This window comes from Coregonus lavaretus (genome assembly GCF_964263955.1).
Source record: "Coregonus lavaretus genome assembly, chromosome: 16".
Lineage (NCBI taxonomy): Eukaryota > Metazoa > Chordata > Actinopteri > Salmoniformes > Salmonidae > Coregonus > Coregonus lavaretus.
In genome coordinates, this window is record NC_140003.1 from 49817207 (window position 1) to 49836876 (window position 19670).

Genomic DNA, 19670 nt, shown 5'->3' on the forward strand with positions numbered 1-19670 from the left:
GCACATAGCTTCTCTCCATGGGAGTGAATGAGTTTCTATGGATACCTACATGTTTCAAATAGACCCCCATAGTCCCTGTGCCCAAGAAAGTGCCCTAGACCCACTCCAATTTGCATACCACCCCAACAGATCCACAGATGATGCAATCTCAATCGCACTCCACACTGCCCTTTCCCACCTGGACAAAAGGAACACCTATGTGAGAATGCTATTCATTGACTACAGCTCAGCGTTCAACACCATAGTGCCCACAAAGCTCATCACTAAGCTAAGGACCCTGGGACTAAACACCTCCCTCTGCAACTGGATCCTGGACTTCCTGACGGGCCGCCCCCAGGTGGTAAGGGTAGGCAACAACACATCCGCCACACTGATCCTCAACACGGGGGCCCCTCAGGGGTGCGTGCTTAGTCCCCTTCTGTACTTCCTGTTCACCCACGACTGCGTGGCCAGGCACGACTCCAACACCATCATTAAGTTTGCCGACGACACAACAGTGGTAGGCCTGATCACCGACCACGATGAGACAGCCTATAGGGAGGAGGTCAGAGACCTGGCCATGTGGTGCCAAGACAACAACCTCTCCCTCAATGTGAGCAAGACAAATGAGCTGATCGTGGACTACAGGAAAAGGAGGGCCGAATACACCCCCATTCTCATTGACTTGGACATTTGAAACCCCACCTCTTTAAGGAATACCTGGGATAGGATAAAGTAATCCTTCTACCCCCCCCCCCCCCCCCCCCAAAAAAAACAAAAAAAACATTGGAAAGTGGTTATCCCACTGGCTATAAGGTGAATGCACCAATTTGTAAGTCGCTCTGGATAAGAGTGTCTGCTAAATGACGTAAATGTAAATGTCTGTAGTGGAACAGGTTGAGAGTTTCAAGTTCCTTGGTGTCCACATCACCAATAAACTATCATGGTCCAAACACACCAAGACAGTCGTGAAGAGGGCACGACAAAGCCTTTTCCCCCTCAGGAGACTGAAAAGATTTGGCATGGGTCCCCAGATCCTTTGGCGCATGTGACAAATAAAATGTGATTTGACAGTAACAATTGCTAGGGTACCTTTAATTTATGGCTACGACTTACCGCCATTTCTAGGCAGGTTTTCAATTCGTGCATTGCAACAGTGTAGCGTTTGACTGCACACACTTGTTGAAAATGTGTATAACTCTTCATTTTATGGCTACGAGATATCGTCATTTTATTCGGCTGTATCGGCTGTAGGTCGAGTTGTTCAACATATTACACTTTCATCTCGAGTTGTTCAACTATCTACCTCATATAGTCTCAGAGTCTGCGCTTGCAGAGGGTTAGGCGAAGCAGTAATATCTGACCAATTAGCTGCTTGCTTTGGAAAACGCCCACTCCATACTCCAGGTGGGACAATATTTGGTAAGATGTGTGGTGTGAGATATCCTAATGTGGGAAGACAGCAAGTCTTTCAGCACTCCTCACACAGCATGCAAACAAGGAAGCTGAGTACCAAACTATATTTATTGGATACAGTAGTAAAAGAATATACAAATCATTAGAGAAACAGCGGATCAGTGGACCTGTGTTCCCTATTCAAGGCCCCAGTCCACACAATAGTCTGAAGGCAGGTGGGAAGATCAGTTCATGAAGTCTTGGTTATAGCTAAAGGCTAAACAAAAGAAAGTCAAGGGTTGTTGAAGTCAGGGTGGATTCCCTTTTATTTTGTCATAAAATATCAGTGATGCAGTGGGATGGGTTAAAAGCAGGAGAAATCCAAAGTACAGCTCAACTACTCCCCTTAAATCTGTGTGGAAGGGGGTCGAAACCAAACAGAGACGTGTGAAAGGTATGATGCACCCTTTCAAGTGTTGTTAAAAATAGACCTGCAACCCCTAATCTATCATATCACCAAGACATTTCTGTTCACGACACTTCAGTTAGCATTTTGGTCCAGACAGAGATAGCAATTCAATCTAAACGGCACTAGAGGAAGGGCCCATTCACCAATATTCCTTGAACAGGTTTTAAATTGATCACTTGGACTGTATATATTTTGCAAGATGTACTTAAAAACAGTAGACAAAAAAAAAAAAAAAAAAACTATAGCATGTTGCATATTATGAGACCTGTTCAACACTATAAGTCCCTCAACCTATGGTAGATTGAGGGCGCGTCCCAAACGGCCCCCTATTGACCATATACACGTTGTTTAAAGTAGTGCACTATAAAGGGAATAGGGTTCCATTTGGGACAAACCCTGAATGAGTTGAACCCCCCCACATCACCATTGTCCCGTGTGTGAAACAAATACATATTCTCCAAAACATGACTCCAAGCAGTTTATCTAGTCCATCCTCAGTATGAATTTAAACAAGACATTTGTGGATAGGTGGCATGAAATCCAGCTTGTGATCATGACAAAGATAAGACCATGGCTACGAGCGGATAGATCCCAAAATAAAATAAAGCTGAACAATTATTTAATAAAATAAAAAAACATTGCTGCTATTCAAGTGTGTTTCTGTCCTCAGAGAGGGAGGAGCCTCAGAGAGGGGTCCATACACTTTTAAGAGAAGCCTCCGAGAAGGAGGAGCCTCCTCCGGTCTGTTGTTGAAATACATCAATAGTGTCCTCGTCTTCCATCTCAAGCTGCCAACACAAATACATAGAATTGTCAGTAAGTCACAAAATATGTCTACATGTAACTCCGTCTGTGCATGATATCAGTTTGTTTGAATCTTTGCATTATAGAGGACTATAACGAAAGTGTCACCTACCTGTGCAGGTGTGTCCGTTTCGTTGATTGGCTGTCCGTCAAACCTAAACCGTATCTGTCTAATTGACAAACCCTGAAATAAAGGGGAGAGGTTATATCTACTCATCTAGCAAGTTACTGTGGTCAGGAGTTGCCCTGTAAGGTTGTCCAATCAGCCTCAGCAGAAGAGTAGTCAGATGAATGTAAACTTTAAGGAAAGCCAAACCTGTCTTTCGCAGTACGCTTTCATCAGCTTGCTGAGCGGAGTGTGCCTTTTGATTTTGAACTGGACGACTGACCCATCTTGACCTGCAACCTTTAGGTTGATGTGGTCGTTTTCAGTCTTCACTCCTTCCTGAAACAGTGGGGAAAGGGTGTATTTCAGAGACAATATCTATATTGTTTATATCACTACAGTCTAATATAGCTAATGTTATGCATTAGACAGAGCAAACTTTTTGGCTAACATTAAAGCATCTCAACACGCATTGTAACATGAAGATATTAGCTAGCTAGTTTTATGGCAACAGCAATCCATCTGTAATATAGCTCCGTTAGCTACCTAGCGGTGCACACTGCTAACGGTTGTATTTTATTGTACCTTCATTTTAGCTGAGTCCCATTGGGACCAAGTTTATTTTTTGTAAGGTTGCCCTGCATCTCACAATGACACAACTATTTCCCAATAGAGGAGCATAACAGTACTGGTAGGGTGAGGAGTTCACACGGTCTGGCGAAGAATAATGTCCTTGCTTGGTGTCAAACATTTGTTTGTGTTTAGCTTTTTAGCTAGCAGCAATAGCTTAGCTAGCTACCTCTAGCAACAAGAGCCATGCTAACCTAGATAGCTAGCTAACTGGCCGGCCATGGGGGGGGGGTTAGGCTAACGTTAGCATGCTAGTTAGTTAGCTCAAAAAGCCGCAAAGAGACAACGTTGGTCCCCATTCCAATGGGCGCAGAAAAGTCACAATGGCGCTGTTTCACTGCAAACAATCACCTCACGAAACAGTAGATAAGAGTACACTACATCTAGGCATACATCTATCAGATAGTTGGTTAGCTACACGCAAAACGTCGCACGGCCAAATGTCCGCAAATCGAACAACCTTTTGTTTTCTCTTTTTACCCGCTCAAACCGGAATCTGGCAATCTAACGTTATCACCCACATATCAGTACGCTCGACAGGCAGAATGCACCGAAATATTCAATCACACACAACATTTCTTACCTTTGGCTTTTCTTCAGACATTGTGTAGCTAGTTAATGTTCTGAGAGTTACTAATTTACAGACAGATCGCTAAATGTTAGCGCTTCTTTTACCTCTTCCCGTTTCCTTCGTTTCGACCAGGAGCGCGCATAGGGTTTTAAACTCTGATTGGCTCACTGGGTCACGTGTCTATATGTTTTGTTGGGACCGTGCACACATGGGCGCGCGAATCGGTTTAATGCGCAGTCCCGTGAATTAAGCAAAATCGGACAGCCATTTCTATCACCTGGATGAATGAATGTATTAAGTGTAAAGATCCATGTTAATTATCAATAGACTATTGCAGCATAGACACTAGAGGATGGGAGGGGAGGGGAGGGGAGGGGAGGGGGGGGGGGGGGTTATTAATAGGCATTAATATGGAGTTGGTCCCCCCATTGCTGCTATAGCAGCCTCCACTCTTCTGGGAAGGCTTTCTAATAGATGTTGGAACATTGCTGCGGGGACTTGCTTCCATTCAGCCACAAGAGCATTAGTGAGGTCGGGCACTGATGTTGGGCGATTAGGCCTGGCTCGCAGTCGTAATTCCAATTCATCCCAAAGATGTTCGATGGGGTTGAGGTCAGAGTGCAGGCCAGTCAAGTTCTTCAACACTGATCTCGACAAACCCTTTCTGTATGGACCTCGCTTTGTGCACGGGGGCATTGTCATGCTGAAACAGGAAAGGGCCTTCCCCAAACTGTTGCCACAAAGTTGGATGCACAGAATCGTCTAGAATGTCATTGTATGCTGTAGTGTTAAGATTTCCCTTCACTGGAACTAAGGGGCCTAGCCCGAACCATGAAAAACAACCCCAGACCATAATTCCTCCTCCACCAAACTTTACAGTTGGCACTATGCATTGGGGCAGGTAGCGTTCTCCTGGCATCCGCCAAACCCAGATTTGTCCTTTGGACTGCCAGATGGCGAAGCGTGATTCATCACTCCAGAGAATGCGTTTCCACTGCTCCAGAGTCCAATGGCAGCGAGCATTACACCAATCCAGCCGACACTTGGAATTGCGCATGGTGATCTTAGGCTTGTGTGTGGCTGCTCGGCCATGGAAACCCATTTCATGAAGCTCCCGATGAACAGTTATTGTGCTGGCGTTGCTTCCAGAGGCAGTTTGGAACTCGGTAGTGAATGTTGCAACCGAGGACAGACAATTTTTACATGCTATGTGCTTCAGCACTCCCGTTCTGTGAGCTTGTGTGGCCTACCACTTCACGGCTGAGCCGTTGTTGCTCCTAGACGTTTCCACTTCACAATAACAGCACTTACAGTTGACCGGGGCAGCTCTAGCAGGGCAGAAATTTGACGAACTGACTTGTTGGAAAGGTGGCATCCTATGACGGTGCCACGTTGAAAGTCACTGAGCTCTTCAGTAAGGCCATTCTACTGCCAATGGAGATTGCATGGCTCTGTGCTAGAGTTTATACACCCGTCAGCAACAGGCGTTGTAGAAATAGCCAAATCCACTAATTTGAAAGGGTTTCCACATACTTGTATTATTGAATTAGTTGAAATGTTTGACAATCTGCAGTCTAAATGGAGTGTTTTTAGATGGTGCATTTTAGGCACATTAATGGGAAGAGTAATCAGACATGTTCCCCCCTAAGTCAGCTTTTCCCAAACTTGGTCCCAAGTTTAGTTTTTTTGCCCTAGCACTACACAGCTGATTCAAATGATCAAAGCTTGATGATTAGTTGATTATTTGAATCAGCTGTGTAGTGCTAGGGCAAAAACCCAAACATGCACCCCTTGGGGTCCCAAGGACTGAGTTTGGGAAACCCTGCCCTAAGTCTTTGGCAATACATTTTCAGAGGTTTGTCTAGATGCCAAGGATCAAGTGTTATATATAACACAACAACAAGGCGTGGCTGGCTACATTCAGGTATCCAAACATTACAAACCAAAGACTTCAGCTAAACCAAATACCTTACAAAACAAACACTGACATAATGAACATCAGCATTTAACAATCATTAAAGTAACAATAATGTCAGAATAATGTTGTCTAGTACCCTGAAACTCAACTCACCAGGGACTGTTTTAGACCTGCAATGAATGATCAGGAAAGCAGCAGGCCTGAGAGGAGGAAATGGCGACTGTGCTTGAATCTGAAAGTGCAGCTAGTGAAGTGTGTGATAATGAAAAAAGAGTAAATAGAGATATCAAAGAATGGAACCAAATGAGTATAAGTTGTAGGACCGGTCCCATAATGAAGACAAGGACCGGTCCCATAATGAAGACAAGGACCGGTCCCATAATGAAGACAAGGACCGGTCCCATAATGAAGACAAGGACCGTTCCCATAATGAAGACAAGGACCGTTCCCATAATGAAGACAAGGACCGGTCCCATAATGAAGACAATGACCGGTCCCATAATGAAGACAAGGACCGGTCCCATAATGAAGACAAGGACCGGTCCCATAACGTCTCTAGGTCACCAGGCTGCTCTTTATTACACACACCTGTCACCATCGTTACGGGCACCAGCGCCTCATCAGACTCACCTGGACTCCATCACCTTCCTGATTCCCTCCCCTATATATATGTCACTCCCTTTGGTTCCTTCCCCAGGGGTTATTGATTCTGTTCCTGACTCTTGTTTTGTTTCATTTATCATTAAATGCACTCCCTGTACTTGCTTCCTGACTCCCAGTGTACATTGTTACACAAGGTGACTATAAAAAAAAATATTTGCCACATGCGCCGAATACAACAGGTGTAGACATTACAGTGAAATGCTTACTGACAAGCCCTTAACCAACAATGCAGTTTTAAGAAAAAAAGTGTTAAGTTAAAAATAACAAATAATTAAAGAGCAGCAGTAAAATAACAGTAGGGAGGCTATATACAGGGGGTACCGGTACAGAGTCAATGGGAAATAACAGTAGGGAGGCTATATACAGGGGGTACCGGTACAGAGTCAATGGGAAATAACAGTAGGGAGGCTATATACAGGGGGTACCGGTACAGAGTCAATGGGAAATAACAGTAGGGAGGCTATATACAGGGGGTACCGGTACAGAGTCAATGGGAAATAACAGTAGGGAGGCTATATACAGGGGGTACCGGTACAGAGTCAATGGGAAATAACAGTAGAGAGGCTATATACAGGGGGGTACCGGTACAGAGTCAATGGGAAATAACAGTAGGGAGGCTATATACAGGGGGTACCGGTACAGAGTCAATGGGAAATAACAGTAGGGAGGCTATATACAGGGGGTACCGGTACAGAGTCAATGGGAAATAACAGTAGGGAGGCTATATACAGGGGGTACCGGTACAGAGTCAATGGGAAATAACAGTAGGGAGGTTATATACAGGGGGTACCGGTACAGAGTCAATGGGAAATAACAGTAGGGAGGCTATATACAGGGGGTACCGGTACAGAGTCAATGGGAAATAACAGTAGGGAGGCTATATACAGGGGGTACCGGTACAGAGTCAATGTGAAATAACAGTAGGGAGGCTATATACAGGGGGTACCGGTACAGAGTCAATGTGAAATAACAGTAGGGAGGCTATATACAGGGGGTACCGGTAGAGTCAATGTGAAATAACAGTAGAGAGGCTATATACAGGGGGTACCGGTACAGAGTCAATGGGAAATAACAGTAGGGAGGCTATATACAGGGGGTACCGGTACAGAGTCAATGTGCTGGGGCACCGATTAGAAGCAGTCTTGTATTGGTTAATTGTGTTGATGAAGAACAGAAGAAGCGTGCACTGGATCTGGCAAAAGTGTCCACGTCAGAAGTAACATGTATTGATCTTCGGAGCAGGGCGCCTGCCAAAGGAGTTACAATATTATTACATATATATACAATGAGGGAAAAAAGTATTTGATCCCCTGCTGATTTTGTACGTTTGCCCACTGACAAAGACATGATCAGTCTATAATTTTAATGGTAGGTTTATTTGAACAGTGAGAAATCCAGAAAAAAGAATGTCAAAAATTTCATAAATTGATTTGCATTTTAATGAGGGAAATAAGTATTTGACCCCTCTGCAAAACATGACTTAGTACTTTGTGATTGCAGCTGGGACCATAGTCACCAAGAAAACAATTGGTAACACACTACGCCGTGAAGGACTGAAATCCTGCAGCGTCCGCAAGGTCCCCCTGGCTGAGGGAAGGAGGTTCTCACCCAAGATTTGACGGTACATGGCCCCGTCCATTGTCCCTTCGATGCGGTGAAGTTGTCCTGTCCCCTTAGCAGAAAAACACCCCCAAAGCATAATGTTTCCACCTCCATGTTTGACGGTGGGGATGGTGTTCTTGGGGTCATAGGCAGCATTCCTCCCCCTCCGAACACGGCGAGTTAAGTTGAAGCCAAAGAGCTCGATTTTGGTCTCATCTGACCACAACACTTTCACCCAGTTCTCCTCTGAATCATTCAGATGTTCATTGGCAAACGTCAGACGGGCCTGTATATGTGCTTTCTTGAGCAGGGGGACCTTGCGGGCGCTGCAGGATTTCAGTCCTTCACGGCGTAGTGTGTTACCAATTGTTTTCTTGGGGACTATGGTCCCAGCTGCCTTGAGATCATTGACAAGATCCTCCCGTGTAGTTCTGTGCTGATTCCTCACCGTTCTCATGATCATTGCAACTCCACGAGGTGAGATCTTGCATGGAGCCCCAGGCAGAGGGAGATTGACAGTTCTTTTGTGTTTCTTCCATTTGTGAATAATCGTACGAACTGTTGTCACCTTCTCACCAAGCTGCTTGGCGATGGTCTTGTAGCCCATTCCAGCCTTGTGTAGGTCTACAATCTTGTCCCTGACATCCTTGGAGAGCTCTTTGGTCTTGGCCATGGTGGAGAGTTTGGAATCTGATTGATTGATTGCTTCTGTGAACAGGTGTCTTTTATACAGGTAACAAACTGAGATTAGGAGCACTCCCTTTAAGAGTGTGCTCCTAATCTCAGCTCGTTACCTGTATAAAAGACACCTGGGAGCCAGAAATCTTTCTGATTGAGAGGGGGTCAAATACTTATTTCCCTCATTACAATGCAAATCAATTTATAACATTTTTGAAATGCGTTTTTCTGGATTTTGTTGTTGTTATTCTGTCTCTCACTGTTCAAATAAACCTACCATTAAAATTATAGACTGATCATGTCTTTGTCAGTGGGCAAACTTACAAAATCAGCAGGGGATCAAATACTTTCCCCCCCCCACTGTAGAACTGGGTGGAGCCTCGTTGGATATACAGTAGATGATGAGTACCTTCCCAGGAGTGGTCAGGGCAGATCACCTGACCCGCATGGGAAATGGAAGGGAGGAGAAAAGCCTGTCGATATTATTATGTTGTTTGAGGAGACTCTACCAGAACATGTGAAGCTTGGATATGTGAGGTATGGTGAGAGCATTTGCGTCCAAACCATTACAGTGTGGAAATTGTAAATATTGTCACGTGTCAAATGTTTGTAGACGGAAGAAGTACGATATTGAAGAATCTGTGAATGTAAAATGTTGCAACTGTGGTGGGGAGCTTATTTCCGAATGACCTGAGTGCCCTGTTAGGGTGAAAGAGGTTGAGGTGTCAAGGATCAGGGCTGTACAGCAAATCTCCAATGTGTAGGTGGTGAAGAGAGTTGAAGGGGCAAGAGGCAACAGTCCTGAAGAAGATATGGTGGCAGATACACCACAACCAGTTGCAAATGTTATAGGTCAATCGGGTGACCTGGATACACTTATTGTGAAGAAGGTGGATCTTGTAGCATTTATAGCCACAGTGATTAATTATACAGCACAAGTGTCTAAGAAGCTGGACATCATTATATCTGCATTTTAGCATGTAAATCTTGGTGGGGCAAACACATGTTTTATTTTTTGATGCATGCCAGCAAAGCCACTACACAACACTAAACAATATGTTAACTGCACTATAACGGTGACAAACGGTGCCCACAAACTGTTAGGGCCTCCATAAAGCTGTCCCAACAGCAGTCCCAACACCTTACCACTGCTCCACCTGGCTATCAGCGGGGCCTTGTCTGGCAGAGAAACAGTTCATTCAGCCTCATTTACTGCCTTTTTAAAAGACATAGCTGATATGGCTGACTTGCTTAAACAAATGTGGTTTCTACTGACAATTGAGCTGTACAAACTATGGCATAAGGGGACGACAAGCCGATTAGAGGCAATCCGTAATTTAGATTAAGACATTCATGAGCGAGCTAGGACGGACGTAGTCAATATAACTATTTGTTCAGCACTTTTGAAATGTACAGCGACAGAATTCAGAACATGGGCCGTTCTTACAGTGTTCTCCCTGTACACCAAGTCAGAACCGTAGGATAAATAAAGGGGGAATATAAGCAGACAACGAAAGCTCTTACAATATTTGATTATTACATTTCTCTAAAAGGCTATAGGCTACATGTGCACCACCAAGTCAGAACAGTAGGCTAAGTTATGAGGGGGAAAGGGACCAAATTATTAGGGTGAGGCACATGGGCTACTAACAGCTTACTACACAACATACACTTAGTATTACTTTCTTAGCTACAGTATACATATCTCCCTGGCATATTACATCATTTATGCAGCAGCATACAATACATTTTTGGACTCACCTTGTTGGGCTGTGCTCACTTGAAAAGGAAGGTGGCGCGGCGGTCCTTCATGGCTAAATTTTGTCATTAAACTTTGTCATCAAAGTCTAGCATTCTCTGGATTTATGGTGCTTTCAAGACCACTGGGAACTTGGAAAAAAACAAAGTTGAATCATGACGTCAGTGATCTTCAGGTCCTCTAGAAAGAGGCCCGAAATCCCGACTTGGAATTACGAGTTGAATGACGTTCTTTTGTGGAATATTTTAAGTACCTGCGAAGTTTCTTTATTATAATTTTTCTGAAGAATCTACATTTTCTAAAAAGGAAGGATTTTGTATAAGATGTAGCTACATTAGTTTCAAAGCAGTTTTTGTTATTTCAAAGGCCAGAAACTGCTTTGGTGTCATAGTACTGTAGCTACGTGTTGAAGTACAGACAACACCGTACAGACAACACCGTACAGACAACACCGTACAGACAACACCGTACAGACAACACCAAACAGACAACACCGTACAGACAACACCGTACAGACAACACCGTACAGACAACACCGTACAGACAACACCAAACAGGTTATGAGTCTGACGCGAAATATATACTGCTTCCCGGAGACCGGCCCAAATCCCTGTCATTCACGTCAAGAAAAGAAGGAGATACAGGGGGCGAAGGTCGGGGAAGGTCGGGGTGCCTTGTGAGGATTCGTAGGCGAGTGAGTAAATCGCCACCACCGTCCGTTCTATTGGTCAACGTGCAATCACTGGAAAACAAACAGGATGATCTAAGATCAAGAATATCCTACCAACGGGACATTAAAAACTGTAATATCTTGTGTTTCACCGAGTCGTGGCTAAACGACGACATGGATAATATAGAGCTGGCTGGCAGGACAGAGAAGCTATGTCTGGTAAGACGAGGGGTGGGGGTGTGTGGCTATTTGTCAAATAGCACTGTATCGGCAGGATAGAACAGCAGCCTCTGGTAAGACAAGGGGTGGCGGTCTATGTATATTTGTAAACAACAGCTGGTGCACGATATCTAAGGAAGTCTTGAGGTTTTGCTCGCCTGAGGTAGAGTATCTCATGATAAGCTGTAGACCCACTATCTACCAAGAGAGTTTCATCTATATTATTCGTATCCGTCTATTTACCACCACAAACCGATGCTGGCACTAAGACCGCACTCAACGGGCTGGATAAGGCCATAAGCAAACGAAAATGCTCATCCAGAAGCGGCGCTCCTAGTGGCCGGGGACTTTAATGCAGGGAAACTGAAATCCGTTCTACCTCATTTCTACCAGCATGTTAAATGTGCAACCAGAGGAAAAAAAACTCTAGACCACCTTTACTCCACACACAGAGACACATACAAAGCTCTCCCTCGCCCTCCATTTGGCAAATCTGACCATAACTCTATCCTCCTGTTTACAAGCTAAAACTAAAGCAGGAAGTACCAGTGACTCGCTCAATACAGAAGTGGTCAGATGATGCGGATGCTACGCTACAGGACTGTTTTGTACAGACTGGAATATGTTCCGTGATTCATCCAATGGCATTGAGGAGTACACCACCTCAGTCACCGGCTTCATCAATAAGTGCATCGATGACGTCGTCCACACAGTGACCATACGTACATATCTCAACCAGAAGTCATGGATTACAAGCAACATCCGCATCAAGCTAAAGGCTAGATCTGCCGCTTTCAAGGAGCGGGACACTAATCCGGACGCTTATAAGAAATCCCACTATGCCCTCAGATGAACCATCAAACAGGCAAAGTGTCAATACAGGACTAAGATTGAATCCTACTACACCAGCTCTGACGCTCGTTGGATGTGGCAGGGCTTGCAAACTATTACGGACTACAAAGGGAAGCACAGCCGCGAGCTGCCCAGTGACGCTAGCCTACCAGACGAGCTAAATGCCTTTTATGCTCACTTTGAGGCAAGCAACACTGAAGCATGCATGAGAGCACCAGCTGTTCCGGACGACTATGTGATCACGCTTTCTGTAGCCGATGTGAGCAAGACTTTTAAACAGGTCAACATTCACAAGGCCGCAGGGCCAGACGGATTACCAGGACGTGTACTCAGAGCATGCGCTGACCAACTGGCAAGTGTCTTCACTGACATTTTCAACCTCTCCCTGACCGAGTCTGTAATACCTACATGTTTCAAGTAGACCACCATAGTCCCTGTGCCCAAGGAAGCGAAGGTAACCTGCCTAATGATTACCGCCCGTAGCACTCACGTCTGTAGCCATGAAGTGATTTGAAAGGCTGGTCATGGCTCACATCAATACCATCATCCCGGAAACCCTAGACCCACTCCAATTCGTATACCGCCCCAACAGATCCACAGATGACACAATCTCAATCGCACTCCACACTTCCCTTTCCCACCTGGACAAAAGCAACAACGATGTGAGAATGCTGTTCATTGACTACAGCTCAGCATTTAACACCATAGTGCCCACAAAGCTCATCACTAAGCTAAGGACCCTGGGACTAAACACCTCCCTCTGCAACTGGATCCTGGACTTCCTGACGGGCCGCCCCCAGGTGGTAAGGGTAGGCAACAACACATCTGTCACACTGATCCTCAACACCGGGGCCCCTCAGGGGTGCGTGCTTAGTCCCCTTCTGTACTTCCTGTTCACCCACGACTGCGTGGCCAAGCACGACTCCAACACCATCATTAAGTTTGCTGACGACACAACAGTGGTAGGCCTGATCACCGACCACGATGAGACAGCCTATATGGAGGTCAGAGACCTGGCCATGTGGTGCCAGGATAACAACCTCTCCCTCAATGTGAGCAAGACAAAGTAGCTGATCGTGGACTACAGGAAAAGGAGGGCCGAACACGCCCCCATTAACATCGACGGGCTGTAGTGGAGCAGGTTGAGAGTTTCAAGTTCCTTGGTGTCCACATCACCAACAAACTATCAAGGTCCAAACACACCAAGACAGTCGTGAAGAGGGCACGACAACACCTTTTCCCCCTCAGGAGACTGAAAAGATTTGGCATGGGTCCCCAGATCCTCAAAAAGTTCTACAGCTGCATCATCAGGAGCATCCTGACCGGTTGCATCACCACCTGGTATGGCAACTGCTCGGCATCCGACCGTAAAGCGCTACAGAGGGTAGTGCGTACGGCCCAATACATCACTGGGGCCAAGCTTCCTGCCATCCAGGACCTCTATACCAGCCGGTGTCAGAGGAAGGCCCAACATTTTTTCAAAGACTCCAGTCACCCTAGTCATAGACTGTTCTTTCTGCTACCGCACGGCAAGCGGTACCTGAGCGCCAAGTCTAGGTCCAAGAGGCTCCTTAACAGCTTCTACCACCAAGTCATAACACTGCTGAACAATGAATCAAATGGCCACCCGGACTATTTACATTGACCCCCCCCTTTTGCTGCTGCTACTCGCTGTTTATTATCTATGCATAGTCACTTTACCCCTACCTACATGTACAAATTATCTTGACTAACCTGTACCCCCGCACATTGACTCGGTACCGGTACCCCCTGTATATAGCCTCGTTATTGTTATTTTATTATGTTACTTTTTATTTTATTTTTTACTTTAGTTTATTTAGCAAATATTTTCTTAACTCTATTTCTTGAACTGCATTGTTGGTTAAGGGCTTGTGAGTAAGCATTTCACGGTAAGGTCTACACCTGTTATATTCGGCGCGTGTGACAAATAAAATGTTATTTGATTTGAAATACAATAATTTATTAAGCATTTTGTAAATCCAGTTACAAAAAAATCATCTCCAGATTTTTTCAATTTTTCTCTCTCTCCAAATAAACAGAAAAATGTCAAAAGTACAGTAATGATAAAGGGAAACCAGTCATAGTAGTTCTGGTGCGGCTGCCGGCAGCTGACAGAAACAACAGAGAGGGGTGCCTATTCTCTATATGACCAGAGCCCTGGTCAACAGTAGTGCACTATATAGGGAATAGGGTGCCAGAGCCCTGGTCAAAAGTAGTGCACTATATAGGGAATAGGGTGCCAGAGCCCTGGTCAAAAGTAGTGCACTATATAGGGAATAGGGTGCCAGAGCCCTGGTCAAAAGTAGTGCACTATATAGGGAATAGGGTGCCATTCTCTGGTCTAAAGTAGTGCACTATATAGGGAATAGGGTGCCATTCTCTGGTCTAAAGTAGTGCACTATATAGGGAATAGGGTGCCATTCTCTGGTCTAAAGTAGTGCACTATATATGGAATAGGGTGCCAATACAGACGCAGCCACAGAAAGCTGAGAAACAGCCTGTGTCTGCTTATAGTGATTCTTGGAATTACACATAGTAAACACCCCACCCTCCCATTGTCTTACATCAGATAGCGGTGGATTCCGTCTGCACTGACCCGTCTTGTATCTCGCAAAGGGTAATGGGATAGATCAGACGTGGTCAGGCTACAATGGGCTGCCATAACGTTTGAACATATGACCTTGTTGACATCGTCTGCTGAACCCCATTTCTGCCTCACAACTGTCTGAATTCATTTATGTTCAAATAATAAATACAGTATGTCAATAGTGTGTGTTTTTGGTGAGGAAGTCGTCCCATTTTACATTTAGCTAAGGATTATTGTACTTTAATGAGCAGTATTTCTGAAGTTTGACTATGGGCACGAAAAGCATACATTTGTCCAACAGCTGAGTGAGTCACTGAAATCATCTTGACTGAAACGACACTGCTAACCAACCAGCTACCTACTTAGTGCTGCACACGATGTTGAATCTTCCAACAAAAGCTGGCTAGCAAGCTGCTGTAGCTAGTAGTGCTAATGCTTACATTATTATGAGTTTTCATGAAGCAGCTGCTGCTGTGCTCAGCTTACCCAACGATACAATCGAGGAGCATCATGCTGATCTATGGACTGATTTGTGATAACAGCCAGTTCCTATTATTTGTGGGGCTGCATGTCTACAACTTCAGGGTAATTTAAACAGGCAAAGCAAGCTTTTTATGTCAGTGACGGAAGAGCTAGCTGATTAGCTAGCTAGCGACAACAGTTAGCTACACAGCTGATCAAGTCACTGCCTGGCGACCTACGTCCTGGCACAGAATTTGTGCAGAAGGTAGCCACTGGTTTGTTTTTATTTTCTCACAATTGCAAACTATTAAATCACTGTCACAACGTTTGTAATAATTTAGCTAGTTGGTTATTCTGCCTATTTCATGGAGAATCACATGCTAGCGCAGTGATATCAAAAATGAGGAACTATGTTTTAATTTTTTGAATGGCGGATGCTCAATATTGAAATTTGAATCTGAGTTCCACGTCCAACAAGACGGAGGAGTGACGTCATCTGACGTGAGACAATGTCCCCTCCCATAATGACCAAACAACAATACATCCTTCAGTAACAGAATCTCCTGCTTGTCTCTTCAAAACATCTCTCATTAAACAACAGTTTCAGTCACAATCATTACAAGGACAAAAAAATAAAATAATCGATTCATAATAGCAAATATAACAGTTAAATTATTTAAAATACTGGAGACTAACTTCTATAATCATGTTTTACAGAAATACGCACATTTTTATATTAACCACTGCGTTTACTGAATACCACAGCCTTTAGTGTAAATAAATATCCTAAATGTATTAGTAATAAGAAGCAATGGACTATATATTGGTTTGTTCTAGTCTTATATAAAAGGCAAGTGTCATTTCACCAGAGTTGAAACCATGTGGTTTAAACCCTGCTTCTCAGGCACTGAGTAGAATGGCAGCCTTGGCCACCTGTGTTATAACATACACCTGTTGGAGGATGCCATTCCTGAAAGGCAAAACTATGACTTATGGTCCAAAGTAGATGAATAAAAACATGGATGGAAGCAGTGAAACTATTTAAGGCATTAAAATGTAAAGAGGTTCAACTCCCTGGGTCGGTGGTCTGAAATTGGACTCATATTGCTCATCAAACCTGAGGGGAAGTCTCCAAACCTTATCTCCCTATTGAATGGCAATAGAGAGTCTTGTAATGAGCGATGACTGCCCCCGAGGATCAACATTGACCACATAGTATATCCTTACATAAATCACTTCTTCTAATTATAAATATAGAATGATATAGTTGGGTGCCCAAACATGAACAACTCATATGTTAGAATAATAATAATAATAATAATAATAATAACACATTTGCACTTTCAAAAGAAGACACAACATTCTCATAAGGAAGGGGAGCTATTGTCAGGGAGGGCTTGACAGTGTGAGACTTCTCAGTCAATCTGAATCTCAGTCCATTGGAAAGGTATTTGAAATGGTCAAACTTGATGCAAAAGGACATCTGATGCGACATGTGACACTTGATTGGTCCATACCATTGATAAATTGATGTAAATAATGGCAGAAAATAACATGGTCGGTTATCCACTCTGTCGACAGCTAGGGAATAGCTCTATGCAATGGTTGAGGAAAGCAGTTAAACATTTAGTTCTACACATTCTAGAATGTTCTAGAATGTTCTAGAATGTTCTAGAATGTTCTGTTGGCATAGATGCGGTAAAGAGGTCAATGGAATGCAGACCGTGGGGACGCCGGATTGGCGGACATTCACCAAATCTGATCTAACAAAGTGGATATTTGTCAAATCCGTCACGATTGATGTATTGCAATAGACTCACAATGTGGTTACTAAAGTCTGATTTGGATATATTTGGCTGTTTTCGCTGCATAACATGTAGAAGTTGTCCCTTTTCAGGTTTAGAAGAAGTGACTGCTAAATGCTAACTCCCGTTCGTATAAGCTGGTTAGCATAGCTAGCATACAGAAATCAGTGGTGGTAGTCAAAGTAGTTTTTAACTGTAACGCAGTTGATTGGTGACGATGAAATGAACATGTATTGGGGTTGACATCCATACAAGCATTATACTCCGATTTCTACCTCAACATAGTGTGAAATACACATATAAACAACAGGCTAGATATAGGGTAATGTTGCTGGGGGGCAATGAGGAGATTCAGGATCTTTCCCCCACGCGTTTCCATGGCATTTCCATTGTTTTGGTCTAGTTCCATTGACCTCTTTACCACATCTATACGCCCTGAGAAACACACTACAGTTCATATAATCTTCTAGATGAGATTCCTTGTTGTCAACGGAGGTGAACAAGTTATTGAGTAGCTGATTAACAGCCTTCAGTTATCCAGACATCTGGGTTGAGGAGAACAGTCCCTCTTGTCTTCATAGACTTTTAGCCTTGTAGTGTTAGCCTTTTAGCCTGTTAGCCTGGGGCGGTGGGAAGCCAACTGGGCTGTGTCCTGTCCTGTTAGCCTGTTAGCCTGGGGCGGTGGGAAGCCAACTGGGCTGTGTCCTGTCCTTTTAGCCTGTTAGCCTGGGGCGGTGGGAAGCCAACTGGGCTGTGTCCTGTCCTGTTAGCCTGTTTGCCTGTTAGCCTGGGGCGGTGGGAAGCCAACTGGGCTGTGTCCTGTCCTGTCCTGTTAGCCTGTTAGCCTGTTAGCCTGGGGCGGTGGGAAGCCAACTGGGCTGTGTCCTGTCCTGTCCTGTCCTGATAGCCTGTTAGCCTGTTAGCCTGGGGCGGTGGGAAGCCAACTGGGTTGTGTCCTGTCCTGTCCTGTTAGCCTGTTAGCCTGGGGTGGTGGGAAGCCAACTGGGCTGTGTCCTGTCCTGTTAGGCTTTTAGCCTGTTAGCCTGGGGCGGTGGGAAGCCAACTGGGCTGTGTCCTGTCCTGTCCTGTTAGCCTGTTAGCCTGTTAGCCTGGGGCGGTGGGAAGCCAACTGGGCTGTGTCCTGTCCTGTTAGCCTGTTAGCCTGTTAGCCTGGGGCGGTGGGAAGCCAACTGGGCTGTGTCCTGTCCTGTTAGCCTGTTAGCCTGGGGCGGTGGGAAGCCAACTGGGCTGTGTCCTGTCCTGTTAGCCTGTTAGCCTGGGGTGGTGGGAAGCCAACTGGGCTGTGTCCTGTCCTGTCCTGTTAGCCTGTTAGCCTGGGGTGGTGGGAAGCCAACTGGTCTGTGTCCTGTCCTGTTAGCCTGTTAGCCTGTTAGCCTGGGGCGGTGGGAAGCCAACTGGGCTGTGTCCTGTCCTGTTAGCCTGTTAGCCTGTTAGCCTGGGGCGGTGGGAAGCCAACTGGGCTGTGTCCTGTCCTGTTAGGCTTTTAGCCTGTTAGCCTGGGGCGGTGGGAAGCCAACTGGGCTGTGTCCTGTCCTGTTAGCCTGTTAGCCTGGGGCGGTGGGAAGCCAACTGGGCTGTGTCCTGTCCTGTCCTGTTAGCCTGTTAGCCTGTTAGCCTGGGGCGGTGGGAAGCCAACTGGGCTGTGTCCTGTCCTGTTAGCCTGTTAGCCTGTTAGCCTGGGGCGGTGGGAAGCCAACTGGGCTGTGTCCTGTCCTGTTAGCCTGTTAGCCTGGGGCGGTGGGAAGCCAACTGGTCTGTGTCCTGTCCTGTTAGCCTGTTAGCCTGTTAGCCTGGGGCGGTGGGAAGCCAACTGGTCTGTGTCCTGTCCTGTTAGCCTGTTAGCCTGGGGTGGTGGGAAGCCAACTGGGCTGTGTCCTGTCCTGTCCCTAATCACCTGATCCAGTTGGTTCCGTAGCTGGACACAGATCTGACACTGCATCTCTTCTTCACTATCATGTTGATGTAGGCTTTCATGATCTTGGTGATCTCTCCAACCTGAAACACCACAGATGATAGAGTTTTAACAGCAGGGAAAAGGTACAACACACACTGAACAGACATGTGTTTAGAAGCATCGTAACAGCCAAGGCCTTGTTGGGTGATGTTCTGAAAGGCTAGCCTGGGGTGCCAGTCAGTTTGCTATCATGTAGACTCCCTGTCGTTCATTGTCATGTCAAACATGTTGGCATGAGCATAAACAGACCTGGGACCAGGCTACTGAAAGGATGCAAAGCATTTCTAATCTGGTGTTATAAACAGACCTGGGAACAGGCTACTGAAAGGATGCAAAGCATTTCTAATCTGGTGTTATAAACAGACCTGGGAACAGGCTACTGAAAGGCTGCAAAGCATTTCTAATCTGGTGTTATAAACAGACCTGGGAACAGGCTACTGAAAGGCTGCAAAGCATTTCTAATCTGGTGTTATAAACAGACCTGGGAACAGGCTACTGAAAGGCT

At 45.2% G+C, this 19670-nt stretch overlaps 2 protein-coding genes across 2 annotated transcripts in view; both read right to left on the reverse strand.

The window, feature by feature from the left end:
- Window positions 1–1484: 1484 nt before the first annotated feature.
- Window positions 1485–4111, reverse strand: LOC311143763 (small ubiquitin-related modifier 3-like). The gene is made up of 4 exons (XM_084179641.1): window positions 3967–4111; window positions 2964–3092; window positions 2760–2831; window positions 1485–2631 (listed from the first exon to the last, which is right to left on the reverse strand). Exons 1-4 carry the CDS (start codon window positions 3985–3987, stop codon window positions 2527–2529), a joined length of 327 nt encoding a protein of 108 aa, XP_084035767.1. The 5' UTR covers window positions 3988–4111; the 3' UTR covers window positions 1485–2526.
- A 10172-nt stretch (window positions 4112–14283) lies between these two features.
- Window positions 14284–19670, reverse strand: part of LOC311143887 (unconventional myosin-X-like) — a 199038-nt gene continuing 193651 nt past the window's right edge. Inside the window, exon 29 of the mRNA XM_084179757.1 lies at window positions 14284–19206. Coding sequence (XP_084035883.1) covers window positions 19102–19206 — 105 coding nt within the window. The 3' untranslated portion in view covers window positions 14284–19101. The remainder of the gene's footprint in view (window positions 19207–19670) is intronic.